General features: G+C 52.3%; 1 protein-coding gene across 3 annotated transcripts in view; it reads right to left on the reverse strand.

Moving 5' to 3' along the window:
- Positions 1 to 27387, reverse strand: part of PREX1 (phosphatidylinositol-3,4,5-trisphosphate dependent Rac exchange factor 1) — a 178382-nt gene that overhangs the window by 48541 nt on the left and 102454 nt on the right. For all 3 annotated transcript variants that reach the window (XM_064573328.1, XM_045885915.3, XM_064573329.1), the window contains 8 exons: positions 24037 to 24170; positions 17130 to 17248; positions 15591 to 15740; positions 13349 to 13496; positions 5856 to 5956; positions 4479 to 4582; positions 4250 to 4299; positions 2381 to 2456 (listed from right to left, as the gene is read on the reverse strand). In XM_064573328.1, coding sequence (XP_064429398.1) covers positions 2381 to 2456; positions 4250 to 4299; positions 4479 to 4582; positions 5856 to 5956; positions 13349 to 13496; positions 15591 to 15740; positions 17130 to 17248; positions 24037 to 24170 — 882 coding nt within the window. The remainder of the gene's footprint in view (positions 1 to 2380; positions 2457 to 4249; positions 4300 to 4478; positions 4583 to 5855; positions 5957 to 13348; positions 13497 to 15590; positions 15741 to 17129; positions 17249 to 24036; positions 24171 to 27387) is intronic.

A 27387-nucleotide genomic window follows, 5' to 3' on the forward strand; every position in this document is an offset into this window, starting at 1 on the left:
CGCCTTCCCGCGCCAGAGGAGAACTCTTGATTTCCCAGGCACCCGGGGGTTCCTCCGCTGTCTTCTCATCACTGTAAAGGGTACTTCCTGCCTCCCAGGGCACCACGGCCCCAGGACGCGTCCTTGCTTTCCATCCGACCCCACAGCAGCGCATCCCGTGTGCCCCATCTCCAGACATTTCTCAGACCCGCTGGCGTCTCACCATCTCGGGGACCCACCTCACTCCCAACTCAGGCCTGGGATTCACCACTTAGGGCAGAGTCCACATCATGCTTTGAAACGCACACACACCAGTGGAGCTCGGGAAACACGAGGCCACAGAAAGGGCCAAGGTGGGCAGAAGCAGCCGTTTCCGAGAGCCCGAACCCAGGCACGTCTGGGCTCCAAGCGAAGAACCTAAACCACAGAAGAAATCACTCCGTGTCACCCTCACCTATGGCAGCACACTCAGGAGACGGGCCTCCGGGGATCAGCTCCCCCCCCCACAAGCTGGCTGTTTCCTGATCTTACTGTCCCTGCGCCCCCAAACCCCTCTGCAGGTTTTTCAGCCTTCTGCATGTAATTGGGAGCTACCTTGAATCCTTTGTGCAGGAGATGAGGAATTAAAATAATAGTCGCATTTACTGAGCAATTACTCTGTGCCAGGTGCCACTTTACATGATTAACTCACTGGACCTTCAGAATAATCTAACGGGGAGGGTACTGTTTCAGCTTCACTTGTGGAAAGTGAGGCACAGAGAGGCTAAGAGGCTTGTCCAAAATCCGCTAGGAAGACACAGAGCTGGGATCTGACCCACGGCGGCCTGGCTATAAATAAAACATGCTCCGGGCTGGTTTCACTGGATCCTAAGAGGAGGGGAGTGTCGTTCAGTGGTTAGCGCTCTGCGCTTTCCAGCTGTGCAAAACTGAATTCAAATCCGGGGCTGTTCCAAGACCTCCCAGGTCTTAGCATCCCACACCACAGCAAACATATTAAAATACACCCACATCCTACATGAAATATGCTGTTTTGGCCTGCAAAATTTTTTTTCAAGGATTTTTCTAAACCTGCTTTTGAAGTTATTTGGTGCCAAGAAACATTTACTTTACAGATTGGCTACGATTTCTAGGCAATCATCAGGAATTGTGTGACATGAGAAAAATCCCGCCAGCAAATTGTTTTCAAATGGAACGAGGTTTTTATGAATGCTAAATTTAACAATTAAGGAGGCTGACATAAAGCTGTGCTCTGTAAACGTTTAAACATTTATCCATTTTGATTTCACAGTTGTCTCGTCGTCTCTGGAGCCAATACATTCTTTTTACAGACTACAAATGAACCTTCTTGCGAGCTCCCTGAAAAGTTCGCAGAACCGAGGTACAAGCGGGGTGAGACAGACCCATCCCAATCCCAGCTTTGCCGCTACAGGGCTGTGTACCCTGAACCAAGTGCTTGGTCTCTCTGGGTCCCAGTCCCCCTGCCTATAAATGGGTTGGAGGGCTCAACGCGGTAATGCACAAAACCCAGCCAGGGCCTGGCCCAGAGGAAGCACCCTGGGAGCAGGAGCCAAGAAGTACTGGAGGCAGGCTGCCAAAAGTTTCCGCAGCATCGCAGGGGAGCAAACACCTTTAGGAAGCTGTAGCAAAACCAACCGATGCTTGGACTTCCCAAGCCTCTGCCCAGCCCCTGCCCCCTGGCAACTTATTGAAAGGAATAACTTGGCAAGCTCCCCGTGGAGGCTCCGGTCTGGTGCTTTAGCATGAGACCGACTTGTCCCAGCTCACCCGGGACTGTCCCAGTTTTAACTGGAAGCCTCGAGGTGGCAGCAACCCAAGCATCCATTAAGTAGACACTAATAGACGGATAATATTAAATAACAGATAAATAAAACATGGACGATCCATGCAACGGACTGTTACTATTCAGCCTCGCAAAGGAAGGCAATTCTGACCCAGGCCACCACATGGATGGCCCTGAGGACAGGATGCTGAGCACCATCAGCCAGCCACAGAAGGACAAAGGCTGCGTGATTCCCGCTCACGCAGGGTACCTGGCGCGGCCAAGAGCCTAGAGACAGAAAGCAGAAGTGAGGTTGCGAGGGGCCGCAGGGAGGGGCGAGTGGGGAGCTGGTGTTGACCGGGGACGGGGTTTCGGTTCTGCAAGATGAAAAGAGCTCTGGAGAAGAAGGGTGGGGATGGCTGCCCAGCGATGTGAGGGGATGTCATGCCATGAACTGCATGCTGAACAGTGTTTACAACAGTTAAGTGTGACGTGTATTTTACACAAGTAAAAACTAGAGAAAAAACCGTTTAAAGAAACTTCAAGGCCCACAGCCCGGTCAGCTCCTGAGTGCCGGGCAGAACGAGCAGGCTGCTCAGACGCGGCCAGGGGAGAGCTCACCTGAGCCAGCAGCCAGTCCACCAGCTTGCTCCCGGGCAGCACGGACTTGTACGTCTTCAGGTGGTAATCGCGGTCTCTGCGGGGGGAGGGAGTGCACGTGAGCACATCGGGGAGCACAGGCGTGGGAATCAGGGACCCGGGTCTCTCCCCAGGCACATGCTCGGACACGTGCAGCATCTAAATTCCCCGAGTCCTGGAACAAAGGGTCGCGCTAACCTTGCAGTCAGACTGCAACCATTTCTCAGGCTTGGAAGCTGGCAAACAGGAGTTTATGTGGCCAGCCGTGCTGAGGCTGATGATCAAGTCTGGCTGGGGAGTTTCTCTTAGACTTTTAGGAACTGGGGAGCCGGGCAGGCCATGTGCGCACTAAGTGCTGGCCCCTGCCACTTCCTTCTCTGCGGGCTGACCAGGCGGTCCTTCTCTCAAGGGCCAGGCCAGACTGAGAAGGCAGAGGCAGGTCTACAGATGCGAGGGGTTCCCAGGGCCTGACCCCCGACGAGGCCAGCAAATGCTGGAATCCCCTCCACTCCTCTAAGAGTGGACAAGAGTGGGGCGCCTGGGTGGCTCAGTCGTTAAGCGTCTGCCTTTGGCTCAGGTCACAATCCCAGGGTCCTGGGATCGAGCCCCGCATCGGGTTCCCTGCTCGGCGGGAAGTCTGCTTCTCCCTCTCCCACTCCCCCTGCTTGTGTTCCCTCTCTCTCTGTGTCTCTCTCTGTCAAATAAATAAATAAAATAAAATCTTTAAAAAAAAAAAAAAAAGAGTGGGCAAGAGCTGTCAGGACAGGGGACAGAGGAATCTGCAGCTGGTAAGAATTAGGTCACCCTCTGTCCCTTCATCCACAACCATGAGCTTTATAATAAAGAAGATAACCAATGGCTGGCATTTATACAGCCCTTGCTATGTGCCAGGCATCATTCAAATTTAATCCCCATAGCAACCCAAGAGGCGTGAGCTATTCTTATGCCCATTTCACAGATGAAGAATCAGAGGTCAAAGAGGTTACCTTTCCACATTCACGTGACAAACACTCACTGAGGGCTACTCTACCCTGCGCTCTCCAATAGGTACCCATTTTTCCATCAGTGAATATTAAATCAAACTTAAAATCACATTCCTCCATCTCAAAGGCTTGAAAGCCACACATGACTCACGGCTACTGTCCTTGACCCCACAGACAAAGAGCACGGCCATCAGTGTAGAAAGGGCTATAGGACAGCACTGCTCTAGGTGCTGGCCAAGAGTCTGGGGACATAGCAGTGAGCAAAATCCCTGCCCTTGGTGAGTTTACAGTTCAGTGGGGAAGAAAGACAGCATATCAATAAAAAATAAATACGCAGTATGTCAACCACTAACAACTTTTAAGAAGAAAGCCAAAGTGAAGTAAGGAAGATAATGCATACCAGACAGAGATGCTTTAGACAGGTGGGCAGGGAAGGTCCCTCTGATTTGGAGACATTTGAAGGAAGTGAGGGAGTAAATACGCAGAGAGGTACAGGAAGAGCATTCCAGGCAGAGAGAACAGCAAGCACAAAGGCCCTAAGGTGGATCTTATTATCATCATCCCCATTCCACAGAGGAAAATGTTGAGGCACCAGAAGGCTAAGTAACTCTGCCCAAAGCCACGCAGCTGGTAACTAGCAGCTGAGACTCAAACTGGCTCCAGAACAGATACCCTTCACCACCACCCCGCAGAGTCTCCCACAGATTGACTCACTTAACCCTAAGGACAAACATGGAAGGTAGATGCGATTATTAGCCCCATTTGATGGAGAAGGCAACTGGGGCTCAGAGAGGTTAAGTTACCAGCCCAAGGCCACACAGCTGAAAAGAGGCAGAGGTGAAACTGGAGCGGGGAAAGAGTAACTTACTTGATCACGGGGGTGTAGAGGCTGTGGAGGCGGCAGTAAAGCCTCACACCCTGGAAGAGAAAGAGGGGGAGTCTGGGGTCAGGCCACATCCTTCAGGAGCCTCCAAATCCGGGCTGCTGGGAGAGATGGCTCCCGGGACAGAGCAGGGAGGTGGCGGAGGGCGAAGAGCACAGGCCACTGGGGTGCAGGCCTGCTCTGCAGTGGCCGTGGGGTCGGGCGGCGTCCCTACCTTAGACATGATGTCCTCCAGCTCACTCCGGGCCTTGTAGGTGCCGTCATCGTAACGGAAGCGGTACATCACCTGCTCGTTCTTGAACTGGTGCTTGTCAGACACTGGAGGGACCCAGGGGGCCAGTGAGGCTGGGCCCACCACCCACCCCCGCCCATCATCACCCTGCACTCGACCAGGCTCTGTGCCACGAGCAATTTTGCCAAACCCCTCTGCCCTCACTCCTCTGCGGAAACCAGGTCCCCCTCCTCCGCTTGGGGCCCCGCTGAGCCCTGCCACTTGGGGCCGGGGCACCTGCAGGTCTCGCGCGAGGCCCAGAAATGCCCTGACCCAGCCTGCCTGGGGACCCATCTGGCCCAGCACCTCTCGGTGCTAGGTCGCCAAAGCACGTGTTGGGGTGTGCTGGGGTGTGAGACGACACAACCAGGATTTATGAAACCCTCTCTATACGATGGCCTTGGGGCGCCCTTGCTGCTGCTTTCCATCCCTCCCCACCGTGGGCCCATTAGCAGATCCTGGAGGCTCTGCCTTCAAAACATTCACAGTCTGACTCCACACCCCACTCTGCTCCAAGCCACTGTCATCTCCCGCCTGGAACATCGCGGCCCCTCGGTGGGCAGCTGCCCACGTGGCGGCCAGAGGGATCCCGTGCAAGTGGGAGTCTCGGCAGCCCTTCCATCCCCTCGGCACTCGGCAGCAGCTTCCCATCTCGCTCCCGGCAAAAGCCGAAGACCCCACAATCCCTGGGGAGGTCCCGGACCCCGCCCCCTCCACACTAGGCCCCGCCCCGTGTCCGCCCACCACGTCTCCTGGCAGCGCCCACACTGGCCTGGCGGCTCCCAGGACGTGGGGATCACTCTCCTGCTGGGGACTCTGCACCTGCTGTTCCCTCGGCCCAGAACCCCAGTGCTACCCGGCCCCTCGCTTGCTCAGGACACCTTCTCAGAGAGGCCCTCCAACCCCAGTTCAAAACTGCCCACCACCCCCTTGCTCGCTCTCCCCCGACCCAGCACTGATCGCCACCTGGATACACAGATTGTACTGCTTTGGTTTATTACCTTCCCCCTCTGACTAGAACACCGGCCCCGCGAAGGCGTTTTCATCTGGCCTGTTCTCTGCTGTGTGCGCAGTGCCTGACACGTAACAGGCGCTTAATAAATACTGGCTCAATGGCTAAAACATCAATGGCTCTTGCCCTTTTTGAAGGGACTTCTCGAGGCGTCCCTGCTTTGCTGGTGTCCCAGGTGAGTGCAGGGCTTTCCGGCCCTGTGAGCAGATTTATAAGGGCATCCGCTTCCCGAGGCTACACTGTGCCCGGTCTGAGGTCTGACCTGTGCCTCCCCACCCCAGGCCCACCCGGGCCCAGCCCCCACTCACCATGGTGGATTATACCGTTCTCCAACAGGGCCTGGCCCAAGTTGACTCCTTCTTCGGTCTTGCTGATTTCACCAATTTCCAGAAGCCAGGCAACAAACTCACTGCCAGGAACATAAGATGCAGTTGAGAGAACCTCCCCAGTCTTGGGAACACAGGGCCCAGCACTAAACTGGCTTGGCCCCACCCACTCCTGTGAAGAAGAGTTAGAACGTCCCACAGGAAAGCAAAGCTTGGGAGCCCACAGCCCCGGGGGTTGTGCTGAGACCTTGTGCTTTTCCCCAGGACCCATGGCAGAGGGGTGGGTGTGACCAAACCCCAGGCCCCGACCCAGGTGCACTGGATGGGTGCATGGATGGATGGATGGATGGATAAGAGGGAAGGAAGAAGGGTACATGGATGGGATGGACGGGAGGGAGGGAAGGAGAGAAGGGAGGATGGATGAATGGATGGATGGATGGATGGACACATGAGTGAGGAGGTAAATGAAAAGGAAGTGAGAAGATGAATGGATGACCTGATAAACAAATGAGTAGGTAGCTGGAAAGACCAGTGGGCAAGTGGGTGGAGGGGAGCATGGTGGGGATGGGTAGACACTAAGTGAAGAGAGACCCAGGCAGATGGGTGTGGGAAACAGATGATGGATGGCAACATGGATGGATGAGCAGAAGGAACAAAGAAACAAGCAGGCAGGAAGAAATAAGAGCCCAGAAAGATGACTGTGGAGAGTCAAGAGAGCTCATGGTGATCAGATCATGTCATTCTCCTAGTCAAACTCTCTAGAGGGCTTCCCCCTTGCCCTCAGAAAAAGATCCAAACTCTGCCCATGATGACAATGCCCCACATGAACCACCGTCCTCACGGATCTCATCTCCTATACCTTTCACTTCTTATGTTTCAGCCACACCCACCATCTTCTGCTTCTTGAAAAAGATCAGACTGCTACCTACCTTGGGGCCTTTGCATTGCTGTTCCCTCTGCCTGGAAACGCTCTCCCCTAGCTCCTCATGTTAAATCCTCCCTTCTCACCAAAGGCAGCTCCACACAATCCTCACATCTCTCGGTTTTGCTTCCTTTTGAGCACTTATCCTTGTCTGGAACTGTACTGCTACAGATTTATATATGTGTTTATCAGCCATCTGCCCCACCAGAAAGTCCTCTCTGCACTGACAGGGATTTTTGTCAACCTTCTTCACAGCCCCACCCCCGGCACCTGGAGGAGGGTCTAAAGCACAGTAGGCCTCAATAATCATTTCTTGAACACCTGAAGGAATGAACCATCAAACAAGAAGGAATGTTCTAGGGTCGGCAGGAAGGTCTCCGGGAGAAAGAAGGGCTCACGAGCCCGAGGAAATCAGGCAGATCCAACGTGACCAGCCAGTGGGGTAGAGGCTCAGCCAGACCCCAGGTCCCTGCTCTTGGAGGCGCCCCCAGGCTCAGCGCAGAGCGCAACCCACTCCAAGCCAGCAGGAAAAGGGAGAGCTGGCAATGGGGCTGTTGCCACCGAGGCAATCTGTGTTCAATGAAAGCAGGCGGCAGCGGGCCAGAGCACAGAGCTCTCCCGCTTATCGAAACCAGCTGTCCCGCCTCCAATTACAGGGCCAGAGGGGGCAGGACTATTTTTAGCTTCCCAGTGTTTGGCTGAGCAAAGCCTGCCTGTGTGTAGGTAGTGGTGCATGCTGAGGCATTCAGAGAGCCCCGGATGCAGGCCAAGGGTGGGGTGGGGGGGAACACAGAAGAAATGGATCTATTTTGTGGGGCGGGAGCCCCAGGTGGGGGGAAGAGATTGTTCTAGGTCCTCCACCCCCAGTTTTATTTTCAAGTCCCAAAAATCAGAGACAGGAGAAAGTTGCCAGCAGCTGAGGGAGGCGAACAGATGTTGAGCGCCCACTCTCGGAAGCTGGAGACTCGGCACCCGGCTGCCCACCAGCTGTCCCATCAGGGGCCGCCTCTGGCACCGACCAGCAGCCCTGTGGCCAGACGGGGGGCAGGCAGTGACCCAGTGTCTTCTGCTAGGGCAGAGGAAGGCAGCCCGGAGAAGAGCAACTGTGACCCAGGTTTCTGCCCCAAGCTGGGTCTTACCCCTTTTAGAGCAACAAGGAAGGTTCATAGCTCGCTGGGCAAATTTGGACAAGACGCTGTGCCCCTCTGGGCCTCAGTATGGTTGTTCTGACAAGTACTTCACTCTGGGGCCTTCTGAATTCAGCAGCAGGTAAACCTTCACATCGTATCAACTCTCAAACTGGAACCCAGTGTGCAAAAACAGATAAAATTCATCTCTAACGCAGGGACCTCGAGCTCTTGTAAATGAACACAAGGGGCCAGGCTGGAGGTGCCAGAGTGGCTCAGTCGGTGAAGCGTCCGACTCTTGATTTGGGCTCAGGTCATGATCTCAGGGTTGTGAGATCGAACCCCGTGTCGGGATCTGTGCTAGGCATGGAACCTGCTTAAGATTCTCTCTCCCTCTCCCTCTGCTCCTCCCCCGCATTTGCTGGTGCTCGCTCGCTCTCTCTCTCTCAAAAAAAAGGAGGAGGAGGCAGGGCCGGGTTGAGGCTCTGTGGAACCAGCCAGGACTTGCAGCTCCTGAAGACGCGAGCCACCCCTCCGTACAGCTGACGGCGGCCACATGGGAAGACCAAAGCATCTTACTTTCCAAGAGAAGCCGGAAATTCGGCATTTCCTGGGAAATCTCCCAACTGTTACATGTTGATATATAATCCAAAATTTCCTGAAAGCACCATGTGGCCCACATAAAACACACACGTGAACTGCACTAGGTCAGTGGGGCACCGTTTGCCTCCACTGAGGGGCAAGGAAGGGCATTCTAGGCAGGGGGATCAGCACATACAAAGGCCCTGAGTGAGAAGTAAGGCAAGGAGACCAGCAATCTGCCAGCCTTGGGTACAAAGAGCGGCAAGATCCAGCCTTTCAGAGAGCTGTAACTCGGAGCTCTGAGCTGGGGACACAGAGAGAAGGTCAGGCGAGGCTGGTGGGGAGGAAGTCTGGGATTCAGGCAATGGGGCACTAGTTGAGTTCACATGCGCCCGGCTTCAGCCCTCCTTCCTTCCTGACCCCCAGAATCACTACCGCGTGTCAAGCCCAATGCTAGGCACTGGGGACACACAGGTGTGTCTTTGCCATCTCCCTGGGACAGTCCCCTGAGCAGAGGCCCAGTGCACCACTCACCAGCCAGTACGGCAGTCCCCTTGTTCTCACCTGCCTCCTCCATGAGGGTAGGACTGGAGGTTTTATATTCATCCCTGTAACTCCACTGCCTGAAGTTGCTTCCTGAAGAATTCCTGTAGAAGCTTTCGCAGCAATGTCTGACAAACCACGACTGATCGGCTCTTACCCACAGATACCCGGCACCTGGGCACGCAGGTGGGTGAGACAATGAGGCCCCTTCCACCTCAGAGCTTCTACAACAGCAGGCAGTGAATGACATCTAACCTCTGGCAGCAAGGGGGAAACCAAAGGCATTCTCCTTCCAGGAAGTCTTCCCTGACCGCCCGGGCCAGTCACACCATTACACTTGTCCCCTGAGTTCTATAGCTCTGACAGTTCCTCCATCGAGAGCCGGTGTGATGAGCTCATCCTCATCCCACTCTCCTGCTTAAGACTCAGAATGGCTTCCCAGAGCACCCAGAATAAAACCTGAGCCCCCGATCCCCCTCACCTGCCCAATATGGCCCCTGCCAACACCTGCAGCCTCATCTCCCACTCCTTGGCCACTCCCTCGCTCTAGCCACACTGGCCTGGCTGTTCCTTAATTACTTACTCAAGGCTCATTCCAGCCATGGGGCTCTCACACCTGCTGTTCCCTCTGCCAGGAATGCTGTTCCCCCGGATCGTCTCATGACTGGCTCTTGCTTATCGTCTAGAGCTTGGTTAAAACGTCTCCTCCCCTGCGAGGCTCTTCCTGACCACCCGGGCTGAAACATCACCCCATTTCCTCACCTCCTTAATATCAACCTAACTCACTTCTTGCAGTATCCGTCGATTGGCTGAAATCCCCTCTGTGCTGATGTTTTTCTACCTGTCTATTTTCTGGCTCCCCACTGGACAGTTCTCTCCACGAGGATAGGGGTTCATCTGTCCTGTTCCTGCTGGCACAGTAAGGGCTCAGTAAACACTGAATGAACGACACGGATGCATGAATGAGTCGATTCTGTCTGCCCAATGCCCTGTTTCTCCCATGATGCCTCCACACAAATATCCAGATTTTATTCCTTGATTTTCTTTGCGAGTTCTCTGAGCACAGCAGAAACAGGCTACTCCACATTTCTGTCACTCTGGCCAGCACTGGGCTCAGCACGTCACATGCATTTTCTCACTGAAGCCTTTGACAATCCTGTGAGGCATATTTTATTATTTCTTATTAACTGGTCATTTACTGAAGTTCAGAGAGGTTAAGAAACTTGCCCACAATCACAGAGCTAGAAGGTGGGGGAACCAGGGCTTGCATCCAAGTCTGACTCAAAGCCCAACCCTCAAAAGTTATAAAGATAAATCAGACACATTCTGTATTCATAGATTCCCCCTGTAGCAGTGCAGATGGATGTGGAGAAAGGAACTACCAAGGAAAAATGAAATGTGCTGAACAAAGATATAAATGGATACATGCAGCAGAGTGTGGTGGGAGAGAGTCCTGGATCCAAATCCCAGCCCCCCACTTGTGGCTCTGTGACCTTGTACAGGACCTCTTCTCTCTCTGTGCCTCAATTCTCTTACCCTTAAAATGGGGATAATGGCAGTGACCTGCCTCACAGTGTTGTATGTGGGTTAAAAGGCACAGCCATCTGCCAGTGCCTGGAGCAGAGAAAGGGTTGGTAAGTATGTCTTGGTGGCTATAGGTTCCTTCCACCCAAAGGGACCAAGGATGCTCCTGCAGGAGACTTGGAAGCTGAGCCCTAGCGGGGAAGGAGGAAGGTCTCGAGCCCTGGGGCTGAGCACAGAGCAGAGCTATGCGGGGAGAAGAGCTTTATTAGAACAATCTTCTGCAGGAAGTCTGGTCCTTAAGGTCCCGGTGATTGTAAAACAAGCTTCAATCCTGGCCCTGTTTCAAACGGGCGGTAAAAGAAATCTCCCTAATCCTTCCTGAGGAGACAGAACACTCCGCTGAAGCTCTAATCACAGGCAGGTTATCCCATCCGGCTGGACTGAGCTCCCCAAGGGGCTTGGCAGGAGGTAGAGAGGTCGTCTGACCTGGGGGGCCGGAAGCAAGTCCTTCCCGAGAGAAAAATCTCCTTTCTGCCCAGGGATTAAAGACCAGCTGATGGAAAGGAGCCAAGCTGCCCCTTGCCCAATTCCCAGAGGTCTGGGGCCCAGACTCTTCTCTCCACACACCTTCCCAGGGAGCTCACGTCTGGGGTTGCTGATTCCTGGGGGCAACAGGGCAGCCTGTCCAGGGCAGCCCTCGGCCACCCCTCAGGAGACCAACCACCCCCCAAAATCTCCTGCCTGCTGCCCGTTCCACCAAAAGCCTCAGGCCGTGACCAATGAGCTCTGCCCCAGCTCCACACTTGGTCTCCAAAGGCCTGTCCAACACTGGCACTTGAATGTCCCCGGGCATTTCGACCTTAGCGCATCCAAACCTAGCTGCCACTGCACTGCATCTCTGCATCTTCTTCACCTGGCTTCCAGGATGCCACACGTGCCCTGAGTGCCTCCTACCTCTCTGCCCGCCCCCTCTTAGGCTCCTTCCTCCAGACGCTGGCGGCCCCAAGGCCCAGTACCTGCCTCAACTCTCCCTGTGTGTCCCCTTGCAGAGTTCAGTCCCATGGCTTTAAAAACCATCAAAATGTTTTGATGGCACCTGGGTGGCTCAGTCGGTTAAGCATTTGCCTTTGGCTCAGGTCATGATCTTGAGGTCCTAGGATCAAGGCCCGCGCCAGGCTCCCCCACTCTGCAGGGAGCCTGCTTCTCCCTCTGCCTCCACCCCTCCCCCCAGCTCATGCTGTCTGTCTCTCAAATAAATGAGTAAAATCTTAAAAAATAAATAAATAAAAATGCCCACATGCCCTGCATTTACTCCTTCAACCCAGTCTTTTCTCCCCAAGTTAAGATCTACATCCAGCTAACGAGTCAACATCTCTATCCGGGTGTCTAAGAACCTCAAGGGCACCTGTCCAAAAGGAGCCTCCAAGCTCTACTCCTGCCCTGAAATCTGCTCCTCCACCCATCTCCTTCCCCTTCTCAGCAAGCGGCAACTACAGCCTTCTAGGGGCTCACAATCCTCAACTCCCTTTTTTCTCACCCGACCAGCAAATGCGGTCACTTTCAAAATGATCCAGAATGCAACCACTGCCCCCATCTTTACTGTGACCCCTTTGTCCAAATCACCTCTCCCCTGGTCTGGGGCGAGATCATAACACAGAGGGTTGTATCCAGGGCCTCTTCAAAAGCTTTTGGGAAGGGGAAGGGTTATAAGTCAATACATTCTAAATAAAGTCCCTGCCTCCCAGGCAAATTTCTCTCCCCTGCTGAACCACAAGCTCCGTGAGGTTGGCACCCTCCGTGTCGACCACCAAGTCGAGCGCACAGCAGGGCGGCACACAGCCTGGCAATTTTAGTGGGACTGTGTATCTGCCGCCCCCACCAGGTGAAGGAGATGTAAATCTGGGCTTAAGATACACCTGTGCTCTGACCCCCTTGATCCTTGGTTATAAAATGGGGGCAGGGGGTAAAATGTTTTATTATTGGGAAGGAATGTATTTCCCAAACAGAGACATTGGAGGCCCTCAAATCCTGAAAGCTGCCAGGAGCCTGCCCTTCTCCTGCATGCGTAACCCAGGCAGGGAGGCCTCACGGGATGCCAAGGCTGCCCACACCTTGGGCTCCGAGCTCTAGCCTCTAGGACTGCGAGACGGTAAGTCTCTATTTGAGCTGCTCGGCCTGTGGCGTGTGCGGACGGCAGCCCGCGCAGACTGACGCGAAGGCCCCCGTCTGCTCTTCGGCGCTTCTGGCAACTCTCTGTGCTTGAACCTCTTTGCTTGAACTATCTACAGTGGCTTCTGTTTTGAGTGTGAGGGCAGTGTCTCTCAATCCATGGTGGGCAACCCATTAGTAGTTTGTGAAATCAATGCCATGGTCTCGCTTCGCGTTATTTTTTAAAACAAATGGAGAAATGAATAACATACAAAGGACAAGGCAGAACAGCAAAGAAATAGAACAGAAAAGACAGATACTTTCAGAGCGTGCCCAGCACAGTAAGTTCTGTGAAACTGGCTTCAGTCATGTTACGTGGATGTGTGCGCCAGGTTACAACATAAAATTTACATTCTGCAGTGAGTTGTGGTAGGAAACATTTGAAAGACCTGACATGGGGACCCCATTATCCTTCTTGACCTCTGAGGTCTGTTAAATGAGGATTCGGGGTGCTTTAGCGGCTCTGCCCTGCAGGGCTCCTGGGGAAGAGCCAGGTGGGAACAGTCTGGCCCACCCGCTGCCTGGGACCAGTGCAGGAACCCCTCGGAGGCCTGGGTGGGGCCACTCACTTGCCGAGGAAGCACTTGGGGACAGTGCTCAGTTTTCTCCGGCGGTCCTTGATCAGGTTCACCTTCTTGTTCATCATCATGTGGTAAAGCTTCTCCCCCTTCTCCGCAATCATGACGTAGGCGTCCCGCTCCATGCCCAGCTTCAGGCCTACGGAGGGGGCACAGTCAGCACTCAGGGAGCAGAGGGGGGCAGGCCTGCGGCTCCTGGAAGCCCACCGCCCAGCTGCCCACCCAAGTGCCCCCACCGCGGTCATCTATAGAGCACTCCCTGCATGTCAGTCACTGCTTCGGGCACCTGCCAGTGACTTCCTGCACAACCCTGTAGGGGAGGGAGGCTGATCGCCCCCATTTTACAGAAGGCAAAGCTGAGGCCCAGAGAGGTTAAGTCCCAGGGTAATAAGCAGTCAAGCTCATTCAACCCTTCAACCTGCGCATGGGTTTCCAAATTCAGAGGTTATCAGGAAGCCTACTGAGTTCTTCCTCCCAGCCAGGGAGAAAAATCTGCCTGTTTCTCTAGACAATTGGCACAGAACCCTGACCAGATCCCTGCCCCACATTTTCTACTTGGACCCTGTCCACTCCTGACAACAGCAATGACAAATAACAATAGAAAATGCTGGAAGTGCCTACTATACGCCACTTAATCCTCAAGAAACCTGTAAGGCAAAATTATCCCAAGAAACGGAAGCCCAGAGAAATGAAGCTGTCTAAGGTTACCCAACTAGAAGTGGTGGAACCAGGATTTCGACCCAGAAAGTTTGGCCCCAGATCTGTGCTCCTGATCACAGCATGCACCACCCCTGTAAACCCAGCCCTGAAGTCAAGGTTTGGACAACACCCAATTCTAACGGCTGAGGCCCACTGAGGCCACACCCTACTCGTGATCGCATATACCCTGCATAGACCACAGCCCTCCATTCTAACCACAAAGACACTGATCAGCCACACCCAGGCCAGTCCACACTCCTGAGCCCCACCGCCAGTCCTGACCAGTTTCAGGGCTCACAAGCTTGCCAACCAGGGGCCAGCTTCAGTAGTTTGTTTGGCCTAAAGCCATTTGAAGAAATTTTGATACAAAACTTAAAATCAAGAAATATCACCTGAAAACTTAAAATCTAGCTTCTGCCCATAGTCCTGGGAGATGGTGGTGACTTGCACATGGGTAAAGGTAGGGAGGAAAGGGAAGTGGGCGGATCTGGCAGAAGTAAAGGGACTCCATACACTGAATTTGGGGAGTGGGCAGAAACCAGGGATGGCACCAAGAGTTTGAATCTGAGGCCCCAGGCGAAGGGAGGAACCACGTACTGAGATGGGGAACCTCCAGGTTTGGGGCGGAAGACAGGATGGAAATTAGGAGTTCTGATTGGACATGGCAAGTGTGAGAGGTCTATGACACACCCAAGTGGAAGGCTGCAGATACAGAGAAAACTGTACCTCAGTTTCCTCCTTTGCAAAGGTGGGGGGGGGTAGGGTTTTTAGGATCACGTGTCAAATTTCCAAGTATGGTCAAATCCATACTGCATTTAGCACTATTACAACCCTGTGCAGCAGGACCCTGTATCCCCACTCATCAGACGGCATCACTGAGGTCTGAAAGCTAAAGGAACTTGCCCCTAGACACAGCACAGCTCCCTTTTCTCTACACAACAACCCAGAGCCACGTCCCAACCCCACCCAACTACCACACCCAGCCCCACAAGGCATTATGCAAGCTGCCTCCGGGGAGCCTGGGCCCAGAGAGATCTGTGACCACAGTTAATGAGCAGCCCCCCAAGGATCCTCCTCCCAGATGCAGACTCTGAGTCTCAAGCACAAAGAACCCCAGTTGAAGGTAACAGTACCATGGGGGAGTCAGAGGCATGGAGGGAACGTTTTGGCTACGAGCCCTCAAGGGTGAAGGGTACCACGAATCCCAGGGTGACCAACCATGTGACCCTTGACCCTTGGGCAAGTCCCTTCCACTGGGCCTCAGTGTCACCATCTGTCGAGTGGGCTCTAACAGATGCCCTCAGGTGATCCAAAGTACCACCAAGTTATAACACGGTCCCAGAGCTCTCTGCCCCCTCAAATACCTGCGTCTTGTAGCTCCAACCTCTCTGGAAAGGGCCCTAGGCCCCTTCCCTGGACATAGTCCTCACTCCGAAGAAGTGACCAGCCTAGGGGAAGCCATACACACCCCAGGATCCCGGGAAAGCCCCCCAGAGCCACCGCTCTTCGGAGGCCCAGGAGAGGGCGCACTCACTCTCACGCTGTTCCCGCTCGCGGATGATGGCGTCCAGCCACTTTTGCTTCTCCTCGGCTGTCTTGGCCATGCAGACGAACCACTTGTTTTTGGCGGTGTTGTGGATCTTCCAGCCGTTGGTGACAGTGTAGCCGTTGCTGTGATAATCCGCTGGCGGGGGAAGAAGGCCAAGGTGGGTCAGTCCGGGCTCAGCCACACAACTCTGAACATTCCCCACTACACGCTTGAAAGTAAGGTCACGGGACCAGCACGTCTCGCTCCAGAAAGACAGGGCGGCAGGGGCATCAACAGGATGAGGGTCTGAGAGCTGAACTTGCAACCCTTCAAATGCTCACTCCCTCTCCTCTCTATTCTCTGCAAAGAACAGAGGATCTGCAAACGAAGACTCCCCCCACACCCATCAATTACAGCAGCTTCAAGACCCCACAGTCTGGGCACAAATGCAGGAGTCCCGGAGCCTGCGAATATGTCCCAGCCTCCCTGCCCATCTCATCTGGGCACTGGGGCCACTTAAAACCTAGTGCAAGCCCAGCAATGCCAAGTCCGGGGCCCTTACGCACTGCTGGCTGGGATGGGGACTGGCCAACCTCTGAAAACAGGCTGTCAGTCTCCAGGGAAGCTGATGCTGCCCATACCCTAAATCCGAGGAGGGGTCCACAGGTTTCGTGACACTGCCAAAGGAGTCCGTGTCTCAAAACCAGTTAGGAACTCCTGCCCCTCGCCAAGCTCAAGGGCACATACACAAAGAGGTTCACACAAGACTGCTCACGGCCTCACTGTTCATAATAGCAAACAGCAGAAATGACCCAAATGTCTATCACCAAAGGCACGAATAAGAGTTTTACAGTGGGAACCAACACCATGCAGAAAGCTACATGCAGAAACACAAAGCGAGATGCAAAAGAATATACAGTATTTTATGACACTTCAATAAGTATGTAAGACTATATCTATATAACTACGTGTATATATTTAAAGCCACTTAATCTGCATATAAAGACATAACATTTTAAAGAAAGTTCTGAAACAAATTTTCATTAAAATGTTTACTAATGCATACTTAGGAGATAAAAATGTTTTTAAAAAAGCAAGGAAATGATCATCACAAAATTTGGACAGTTACTTCTGAGATGCGGGAGGTGCTGCTGTGACCAAGGAGGAGTGTGTGAGGACCTTTGGGGGTACACACAGCATTTTACTTATTAACTTGAATGGTGACTACCCAGGTGTTAACGCAATGTGCTTATGTTTTAGACACTTTTCTTAGGTAGGTCACATTTCAAATAAAAGAAAAAACTGAGGGACACCTAGGTGGCTCAGTCAGTTAAACATCGGACTCTAGATTTCGGCTCAGGTTATGATTTCAGGGTCGTGAGATCAAGCCCCACAACGGGCTCCATGCCCAGCGCGGCGGCATCCTTAAGATTCTCTCTCTCCCTCTCCCTCTGTCCCTCCCCACCTCTAAAAAAAAAAAAGACTGAACAGAGCCACAGAGCAAGTGGGGCTGGGGTTGAGGTGGGCCTTGGGGTTAGGGTCTACCTGTCCCATCTTCCACATTCTCCACCTCCATGACTTCAGTGTTGATTCGACCCCTGAAGATGTAGAGGGAGCCATTGATGGACTTGGTCCTCTTGGTGGATTTCTTGCTCCCAGTGACCCTGAAAGACAGCGGGAAGTCAGCAACCCCTATGTCTCACCTAACGGGGGCTCAAAAGAGCAAAGGGAAGCAGAGCGGTAATCTGGAAGGGTGTCCGAGATGGCAGGAGCACTGCACCGGGCTCAGGAGCATGGGGTTTTGGCTGGTGGCTGGGTGACTTGAACAAGTCACTTCTCCATTCCAGACGCAGTTCCTCCATCTGGAAATTAGGCTAGTCGCCTTGCTGACCACACAGAGCTACAGCTAACCAGTTTACATTGATGAGAAACTAACCGAAAGCAATAGAAACTCATTCCTCTTGGCTAAAAAGTGGGGAGGGGCTCTCAGAGTGTCTAAAAAGAAGGGTACTTCCTGAAAATCTGACCAGAGAAGAAGGGTGCCTGGAGTAGGCAGTCCACCCAACCATCCATGTCCACCTGCCCACCATTCATTCCCTCACTCAGGTCAATCTGCCACTCACTCAGTCACTCAACAAACATCTGACCAGTGCTTCCTATGGAGAGGATGCCAAGTTGGGACCAAGGGGAGTCACTCATCCATGCATTCGGCAAGCACTTTAGAGAACACCTTCTGAGTGCCAGGCACTCCACTAGGTGCTGGGGCTGCAGCAGTGAACAAAACAAAGTCTCTGAGAACTCATCCTCCAATATGAGGGGGGAGGGGGCACAGAGACAGAGGCTAAGCAGAAAAGTCAAAGACAAGTTATGTCAGGAGCGCTAAATATGTGGTTAAAATAAAGCAGAGAATGAAGTCTCAGGGCTCGAAGGCCACCGTGTGGTACACGCAGGCCCCTCTGCTCTGCCAGGTGGGTGATGTTCCCAAATCTCTTTGCCTGATGTGCACCTGTCATTGTAATTGGGCAAACTACATATTATATACGTGAGAACATATAAATGTGGAAAGAGAGTTGTCTCCCTGAACGTTAAGTTGACTGTTTTGGAAAGACTTGATAAAGGTGAGTTGCTTTTGCGTTAAGAGTGAACTTATCCTCAAAGAAGAGACCTTGGCTCTAGATGAAAAGAATGTTTAATGAATGCAATGTATATGCTTTTAATTAAAATAAAATACTGAAGGTTTGTAAAAATAGTAATAATAAAGCAAGGAGATGGTTAGGGAGGGTAGGGGGCATGATTTTAACGGGGACAGGGAAGGGAGAGGTGGTCAGGGGAGGCCTCATTGAAGAGGTGGCTTTGGAGCAAAGACCTAGGGGATGGTGAGGGAGGAACCTAGGAGGGTATCTGGGGAGGAACATTCCAGGCGGAGGACACAGGCCGCATGCCATGTTGTAAGGAGCAGCCAGCCAGCTGGTGGCTGAAGCTGAGTGGGTGAAGGCGAGTGGGGGGCAAGGGGTCAGAGTGGCCACACAGGCCAGATCCTGCGGGGTCCTTTGGGCCGTAGTAAAGATGGGCTCCTCCTGCCAGTGTGAGATGGGGGCCACATAGGGTCTAAGCAGAGAAAGAACATGATCTGATCTAGGTTATAAAGGACTCCCCGTGGCAGCCTGCAGAGAAGGGACCGCGGAGGGGCCAACAGAAAGCAGGGGGAACGAGAAGCCAATGAGCAGCGCAATGGTTTGTACGCGCCAACCCACGCGTACCTATATGGGTGCGCGCATATACAAGCTTCTATAAACTTTTCATTAAAGTATAAAATCCATACAGGAAAAAAATGCCCAAAGAAGGATGGGGCTCGTTTAACTTTTATAGAGTGAGCACACCTCTATTATCCCTGTAAACACCCCAAAAGCCCCCCACCGTGCCCCCTTCCCAGTCACTCCCCCCACCCCTGCCCTGTCCCCCCACAAGGGTCACCACTATCCTGACCTTTGACCCCGTGGCTTCACTCTGTCTGTTTTGGAACCTCACATACATGGACTCACAAAGGATGATGGCAACGGGCATGTAGGTTGCTTCCCGTTTGGTACTGCTGTGACCGTTCCTGCACGTCTTATGAAGAACACACGTGCACGTCCCTGCAGGTGATCTACCTAGAGGCTGAACTGCTGAGTTACAAGGGATGTACACGGTGGGCTTCACCAGAGAATGCCAGGATGTTTTCCAAAGTCGTTGCACCAATTCTCCCTGCCCCGGTAAAGAACATTCCGGTGGATCCCCATCCTCTGTAGCTAATTTCCGTGTTGGCCATTCTGCTGGGCACAAACTAGTGGCTCATTAAACATTTCACTTGTATTTCCCTAATGAGTAACAAGGCCAAGCACCTTTTCATGTCTATTGGCCATCTGGTCCTGTGGGCCATGCATGGGCTTTTGTGAAATAACTGTCCCTTGAGCACTTTTCTGTTGGGTTGTCTTTTTCTTAATGATTTATAGCAAGAGTTGGCAAATGTTTTCTGAAACAGGCCAGATAGATAGTAAACATTTTCAGTTTGGGGGGCTTCATGTCTCTATGTCAACTACTCCACTGTCCTTGCTGCAGGAAAGCATCCACTGACAACACCAAAACAAATGGGCATGCTGTGTGCCAATAAATCTTTATTTATAAAGACAGAGGGCCAAATTTGGCTTATAGGACTTCTTAATACATTCCAGATGTGAGTCCCCTGTCAGTTATATGGATTGCAAAGATCCCTAGTCCATAGCTTAACCTTTTTACTCTCTTCACAGTGTCTTTTGATTTGTGTTCTTAATTTTAATGTAATCTGATGAATCTATTTTTCCTTTAGAATGACACTTTTTGTCCTATTTAAGAAATCTTTGCTCACTGCCAGATCATGAAGATAGTCTCTTATGCCTTCCTCTGGAAACCTGATTGCTTTACCTGGCACATTTCAATCTGTGATCCATCTGAAGTTGATTTTTTGTGTATTGTGTGAGCTAATAGTCAAGACTCATTTTCCCCCATCGGATAGCAAACAAACCAAGCATCATTTATTGAACTGCCCTGGCACTTTTGTTGAAATTCAAAGGAACACTACCATGGGGGTCTGCTCCTGAACTCGCTCTTCTATTCCACTAAACTCTTTGTCTGATTCAGCAACAATATGACGGTGTCTTAAATCCTGCAGCTGAATAGTAAGCCTGGCTACCAGCAGTACGAGGCCCCCAGCTTTGTCCTTTTTCAAAACTGTAGAGGCTATTTTTGTACTTCCAGGTAAATGTTACCATCATGTACACATACGTACATAAAAACTCCCTCTTAGAATTCTTATTGGAATGACACTGAAGTTCTGGCAAAAGTCTGGGGACAGAATGGAAAGGACTTGCTGAAGAAGTGGGTTTGGGGTGAGGCTGGTCAGCATCAAGGTCAACTAAGGTTCTGGCCTGGGTTCCTGGGTAAACCTTCATGCCGTTTACTCAGAATGAGGAAGACTCGAGGAGGAAAACGTCTGGGGCAGGAGTCGTGATGAAAATGAAGAGTCTTGCTCCAGACACAACTTAAGTGTGAGCTGAGCTGTGTGCATGACCCCCAAAGGAAGACAGAGTGGTAATTCTCCTTTCCATCCATGTGCCAGGCCTTATTCTAACCGATTTACATGTTTTATTGTACTTCATCTAAAAAACAATCCTATCGGATGGGGACTACTTTTATCCGTATTGAACAGACAAGAAAACAGAGGCACAAAAAGCTGATGTAACTTGCCCAAGGCCACACGGCTAGTGAGCGGCAGGGCCTCTGTGTCCTTAAGCGCTGCGTGTTACCTCTAAGACACAAACAAGCAGTTGAGGTATTAGAGATGAGCTCTTCTCAGGTTCTTCTCTTCTTGGGGGTCTCAGTTTCCCATTCCAAAGAATGGGGAGGGGGGCTCTTAGAACACTCCTTCCGGGGCGCCTGGGTGGCTCAGTTGGTTAAGCGACTGCCTTCGGCTCAGGTCGTGATCCTGGAGTCCCGGGATCGAGTCCCGCATCGGGCTCCTTGCTCAGCGAGGAGTCTGCTTCTCCCTCTGACCCTCTCCCCCTCACGCTCGCTCTCTCTCAAATAAATAAATAAAATCTTTAAAAAAAAAAAGAACACTCCTTCCGCTTCTGATATCCAAGGAGCCTCTACTTTTAAATGAGGCCAGAAACACTCTGAGTCAGAGACCTTCCGTGACCCATGTCCCGGACGGGCGGTGCCCCGCATGACCCAGGCAAAGACAAAACCATCGGCAGACACCTAGCAGTGACAGGCATTTCCTGTGACCACATCTGTCAGGCCGGCAGTTCCATCCACCGCTGCCCAATCCCTCTGGGATCTCTTGGAGCCTGGCCCTCTGGTTCCCCATCCAGAGGCAGGAATGCTGGCCGCCAGCCACGTTCTCTCAGGAGACAGATGTACCCTTTCCCTCCAGCCAGCCTGGCCCACTCACAGAACTGAGGCAGGCAGCTTATGGCAGCCCCAGGGTCAGCCCCAGAAGGCCCACATGGGATCCACTGCTCTGACAGGTGCGACCACGCCGACGGAGGAAGGGCCTGCACCAGGGCGGAATGAGCAAACTCAGCCAAAGCTGGAGCAGGTCACACGCACCCAAAGGGACATTCTGTTTTCTAAACCCCAGTGTTCTGGGGAAAGTGCCTGCTTCAGACAGCCCAGGGCGGCTGGCAGGGAAGGGCAGAGGACTCTCAGGATGGGCCCAGTTGAGAACAGGCGGGAAGCAAGGAGGAAGGAAAAGGGGATGTTAATGGGGGGCGCTGAGGGACATGAGACAGGCACAGACAGACCTAATGGAGTGGGCAGCAATAAAACATCAAATAAAGAAGACACGCTCCAGGAGATGGTTGAAGAGGGAGGCCAAGGCCTTCAACCAGAAGGACCAAACCCAGAACTGGGAAGAAGGGCAGCGGGGAAGGGGCCTGTGGTTGAAGTGCCCGCTCTGTGCCTGGAGCTGCACCTGTGGGTGGACAGGAACCCAACATGGATGGAGGTAAGTTAACTAACAGTAATAGCAGCTAACCCTTATTTTGTGAGCTTTACTACATACTGGGCATGCCTAACACATCTGCTCTTCACAATGATTATTTGAGATACATAACGATAATTCACCCGATTTTGCACATAAGGGAATTGAGGCAAACAGAGGCAAAGTCACAGAGCCAGAGAAATGTGAACAGGGATTCAACTGTAAGGAGCTTGGCTCTACACCAACCCTACTGTAAGAAGGGGTTTATCATCCCCATTCTACAGAAAAGAAAACTGAGGCTCGGAGAGGTCAGGCTGGAGTAGAAAGAGAAGCCCACGAACACGCAAGGAACGCCATCATTCATCCTGTGGAAAGGCTCCTCACGACAACCTTAGGAGGCCAGCAGAAACAGACAAGGAGACAGAGGCTCAGGGACAGTAAGTGACATGCCTAGAGCCCAGAGGAAGGTGGAGGCAATGCTGACGGTAGGGCCCAGGGTCTAGACCTCCCCTCAACCTTAGCTTTTCCTAGATGAAAGAGTAAAGAAGCCTCTGGAAAGTCACTGTTTCAGCCCTAAAATAAGATAGCAGGAAAGAGGATTCAAAAAGGGCTTCTTCAGAAAACCGAAAGGCAGGGATCTCTCAGTCCACCAATCTATCCACCCAGCTACCCAGCCAGCCAGCCAGCCGGTCACTCATTCCCCTACCCCTCTGTCTCCCAGTTCTCCCTCTCCAACCATCCAACCACCCCTCCACCCACTTGGTCGTTCAATTACCCAACCCTCCATCCCAGAATCCAACCACCCCAACAACTATCAACCAACCATCCAGCTATCCATCCATCCATCCATCCGACCATCTATCCACGAATCTCCCATTTTATGACCATCCCTCCATCTACCCATTCATTTAAATATCATACATGAAGGCCCCAACTCACCATTCATCTGAACACACCTCTGCCAGCTCATCATCTACCCAAACATCCACACATTCCCCATTTTCTGTCCATCCCTCCATCCAGCCATCTCCTAACACCTCCAACCACTCACCCATTCGCTCCTTCACCCACTCACTCATCCATCCACAAATCAATTCACACATCCATCCACAATCCTCCCTGCCCCCCTTCATCCACCATCCACTCATCCTCCAACCCCCACCAACACACCTATCCCTCCTCCCATCTGCCCACACAGCCCATCATTCACACTCGCAAGCATGCATGCACCTGTATGTGTCTACCACTCACCACCCGTCCAGTCACTCCTCGACTCTACAAAGTGTAGGAAGCTCCAGGGAAAGACACAAAAGTGACAAAGATACTACTCTTTCCCTCAAAAAGCTTAATAGTGAAAGAGCCCTCTGCCCTTGAATCCCCCACCTTCGGATCTCAGAATCATAGATGTCAGTGTCACAAAGAATCCCCAAATTTCTATGACCATCTAGAACCACACCGTCCAATACAACAGCCACAAGCCACATGGGGCTGCTGAGCACCTAAAACGAGGCTAGGACAAACCGAGATGTGCTGTTAAGTGTAAGATATGCACCAGATTTTGAAGGCTTAGTGTACAAAACAAAACAAAATGCAAAATATCTCTTTAATAATTTTCAAAAATTGATTATACATTGGTTGTGCACATTAAAATAATATTTAGAGATATACTGGAAAAAATAAAATATATTATTTAAATTCACTTCGCCTATTTCTTTTTTATTTTTTTTAAAGTGGCTGCTAGAAAATTTTAAATAAGACATATGGCTCACATTATATTTCTATTAGGCGGTGCTGATCTAGAAAACAACCCCTCAACTCAGAAGAGAAAAGGGAGGCTCAGAGAGGGAAGTGACAAGCCTAAGGTGTCACCGTGAGAGGCTGTCAAGGTCCCACCGAATTCCTGCCTCCTGGCTCACCTGGGCAGCCGGGCCCCCAGCCACCCCAGCAACTCACCTGGATTTCCGCTTGCAGTAGACAAGGAGGTTGTCGAAGAGGAAGAAGGCCCTCTCCTGGATGTTGCCCGCGGAGATTTTTAACAAAGTCCCTTGTAGGAGGAGCTGGGTGCAGATGTCCGTGAGGTTGGAGCCCTGCGAGAGTGACGAGGGGAGCAGGGCATGAGCTGGTTAATCCAGGAGAGCACTCAGGGATATCCGCTTCCTTCCCAGAGACAGAACCTACCACTGCCTCGCTCGCACCCCAAAACCTAAACACACCACTGCAGGAACTCTCTCAGCAGCCAGAAAAATCCAAACAATCTGATCAATGGCTTCTGTCTGTCGAGCACACCAGAACAATGCCGGGAAGAGCGCATGGAGATGCCCATTTCTTAGGACAGAAACCTGGGCTTGGGGAGGGGAAGTCATCTACCCAGCCCGCGTTGGCATCCGGTTTTATTTTGGTTCAGTTCTTGCTTGGGGTTTGGGGCTTTTCATGTTTGTTTTGTTTTTGCCTATCCCTTCCTCATTTACGTCTTGCCTTGTGATGGTATCACGGACCCCACTAGAATGACGCTGCCCTTAAGGACAGAAAGCGATATCGAGCATTAGTCAGCATTTGCCACCGTCTTCCAAGCACCTGTAACCCTCTCAGGCACCCAGCAGGTGCTCAATAAATGCCTGTAGAGCGGGTGATAAACAGTGTGAACACCATCGGGGCAGGATTCTTGGAGCACTTACCCTAGCTACAGATAGGAACACAGACGGAAGCAGTTCTCAAACTCGACCTGGTCATCTATGCTAAGTGACGGGGGTGGCCACGATGCTCCGTGGGTGTGAAGCTCCCTGAACCTCCGTGACGTTCCAGCTGGGGGGGTCAGGAGAGGCACAGGTCTGTCTGGAGCTCAGGCAGGACCAAGAGTGGGGCACAGAGCTCTCAAAGTGCTAAATGAGAGGGGGCTGGAAACACACCTGGGAGGGCCCCGGATGCCAGCCACGCAGGCTCCTACCTGTCGCAGGAATGGAGTTAGCTGGCACTCAGCTGGCCAACCACAGACTCCGTTTCCCAGCAACCCTTGTATCCATGTGGGTCATGTGACTAAAGTATGGCCCGTGTGCCCTGTTTTTACAATATTTCCTTGAAAGATAATAGCTTCCTCTCCTCTCCCTCCCTTCCCTCTTGTCACAGGCTGGAAGACAACTAGAACAGTGGTATACACGGTAGCAGACGGTGGAGCAAGAAGCTGGCAGGAACCTGGGTCCACAGGGAGCAGAGTGCCCCCCCCCCCGCCTGCTCTCCTGCTGAGAAATCAACTTCTACCTCATTTATGCCATCCTCCCTCCTTTCGGCAGCCAACCAGGTGCCTGAACCCACACATCAGGATTAGGACCAGGCCCGTCAATAGGCAGACAGTGGGGTGCCTGTGACATTTAGGCCCGAGGGACACTACACGAAAGAGGGGTTCAGGGAGGTATGTTTGATAGACCTGCAGATTACAGAGGAGGGAGAATGATGCGTGATGCTGTCTCTGCCCAGAAATGAACTTGAGAAAGAGAGAGGGAGAAGTGTGCACAGTCTCCTTCCCCAAACACGTGACACCCAGAACCAAGGAGGAGTTCACATCCGATGAGGTATGCTGACTCAGTTATTTCTGAGACCCAGAAGGGGAACTGGTTCTAGAAACGCAGAAATCAGGCTTTCTGCTAACTGCCCACTGCAGTCTCCCCTGCTCCATGCTGTGTCCCTTGAGTACAGCACACTCATCACCCAAAAATGCCAGAGGTCCCCCTGGGGCCCACTTGGGGTCCTGGGACACCAGCCTCCTTGTGGTCAAGGGCTAGGCAGCCTAGGGCAGGCGTGTGCACCTGTTAACAGAAACCAGAGCACAGATGTCTGCATGCTGCAGACAGGCATCAGACTCCGCACACAGCCACCAGTGAGGGAGTGAGCTCGCTGCTCCACGGCTCGGGGTCTCATGACGAAGAGCCCCCTAGGCCCCCAGTATCGTCACCAACAGGGTGAGCGTGACTCTTGGGGTGATGAGGCTCTATTCACAGCCCATGGGCCAGCTTGGGGCAGAAGCCGTTCAGCAGCTCCTGGAGGCCGCCTGCCTCCCTGCCTCATCCCCTCACCTCACTCATGCCCACCCCTCTGCCTTCCAGCCTCCAAAGGGGGATTTTAGCTGCTTGTATGTGAATCTGGTACCTGGCCTGGCTACAGGGCCCAGAACCCCGACATCACACAGGCCTACACCTGACCTCCCTCTGTCAACGTCTAGGGACTGCAAAGAGCAGTGAACCCAGCCTGGGAAGCTGTCCCTCCCTCCAGCTTTGGCCAAAGACAACCTAGCAAATACACTTGAACTGCCAAGGACACTACAGGGAGATGCCCCATCCACCCTAGCCCTGCTGAGAAGCCCAGCTGGCCCTCAGTCTCCCCAGAATCCTTGAACCTGGGTCAGGGGTGGTGCTGAGGATCAGATGCACAGGGAAGAGGCTGAGAACCAAGGTTTCCACCAGCCAGGGCTAGAGACTTGCGGACAGTGTAGACTCGCTCAAACTGAAGCATTAACATGGAGAGAAGATGACAAAAGCTTACCACACGCCCGCTACGGTTCTAAGTATTTTATACAAATACAGTTCATCCTTACGACAACTCTCATTTTACAGATATAGAAACTGAAGCATAGAGCAGGGAAGTGACTAGTTCAATGTCACACAGCTGGTCAGTGAGCAAGCTGGGATTTGAACCCAGACAGGATGGCCCCCCTCTCCTACCCACCAACCTCTACTACCCAGGGAGGGAAGGGAGGGCTGCGTGTTAGAAGGTAACCTGACAACCTGAAGGACTTTTTATGAGACTACTGGTCTACAGCAGGGGTCTCCAAAGGGGAGAGACCACAGCCCCCTGGAGCATAAAGCATCCCAGGAAGGGTGGAAGGACCTATGACCATTTCTGTTTATGGTCTCTCTTTTTTTTTTTTTAATAAAAATTTTATGTTTCCTCACTCCTATTTTCCTTCTGTCCCCTCATGGGTGAGTAGGCAACCAGCATTTCCAGAGCCAGCAAGACAAGTGTGCCCTATTTCCTTCTTACTAAGAACATGCATTTCTTTTTATTACTGTGAGCTTCACACAAAAGTCCATGGGGCTTGCTCCCCGAGTGTCCCTCTGCAGGAGGGTCAGCCCACACCGGGTATGAGCTGTAGCTAAAGTTGCATGATACTTTTTCATCTAAAAAAAAAGTAAGAATGAAATCCTGCTCTGCTGCCACTGCTCCTCCCGACGTTCATGGAGCGTTTACTCCGAGCCAATGAAGGAGCACCGTTTTGAGTGCTGTACATGCGTCCCCTCCGGAATCCTCAAGTGA

Source organism: Mirounga angustirostris, unplaced genomic scaffold (genome assembly GCF_029215605.1).
Source record: "Mirounga angustirostris isolate CCGP_5_RB_7025 unplaced genomic scaffold, mMirAng1.0.hap1 SCAF_10, whole genome shotgun sequence".
NCBI classification, from domain to species: Eukaryota; Metazoa; Chordata; class Mammalia; order Carnivora; family Phocidae; genus Mirounga; species Mirounga angustirostris.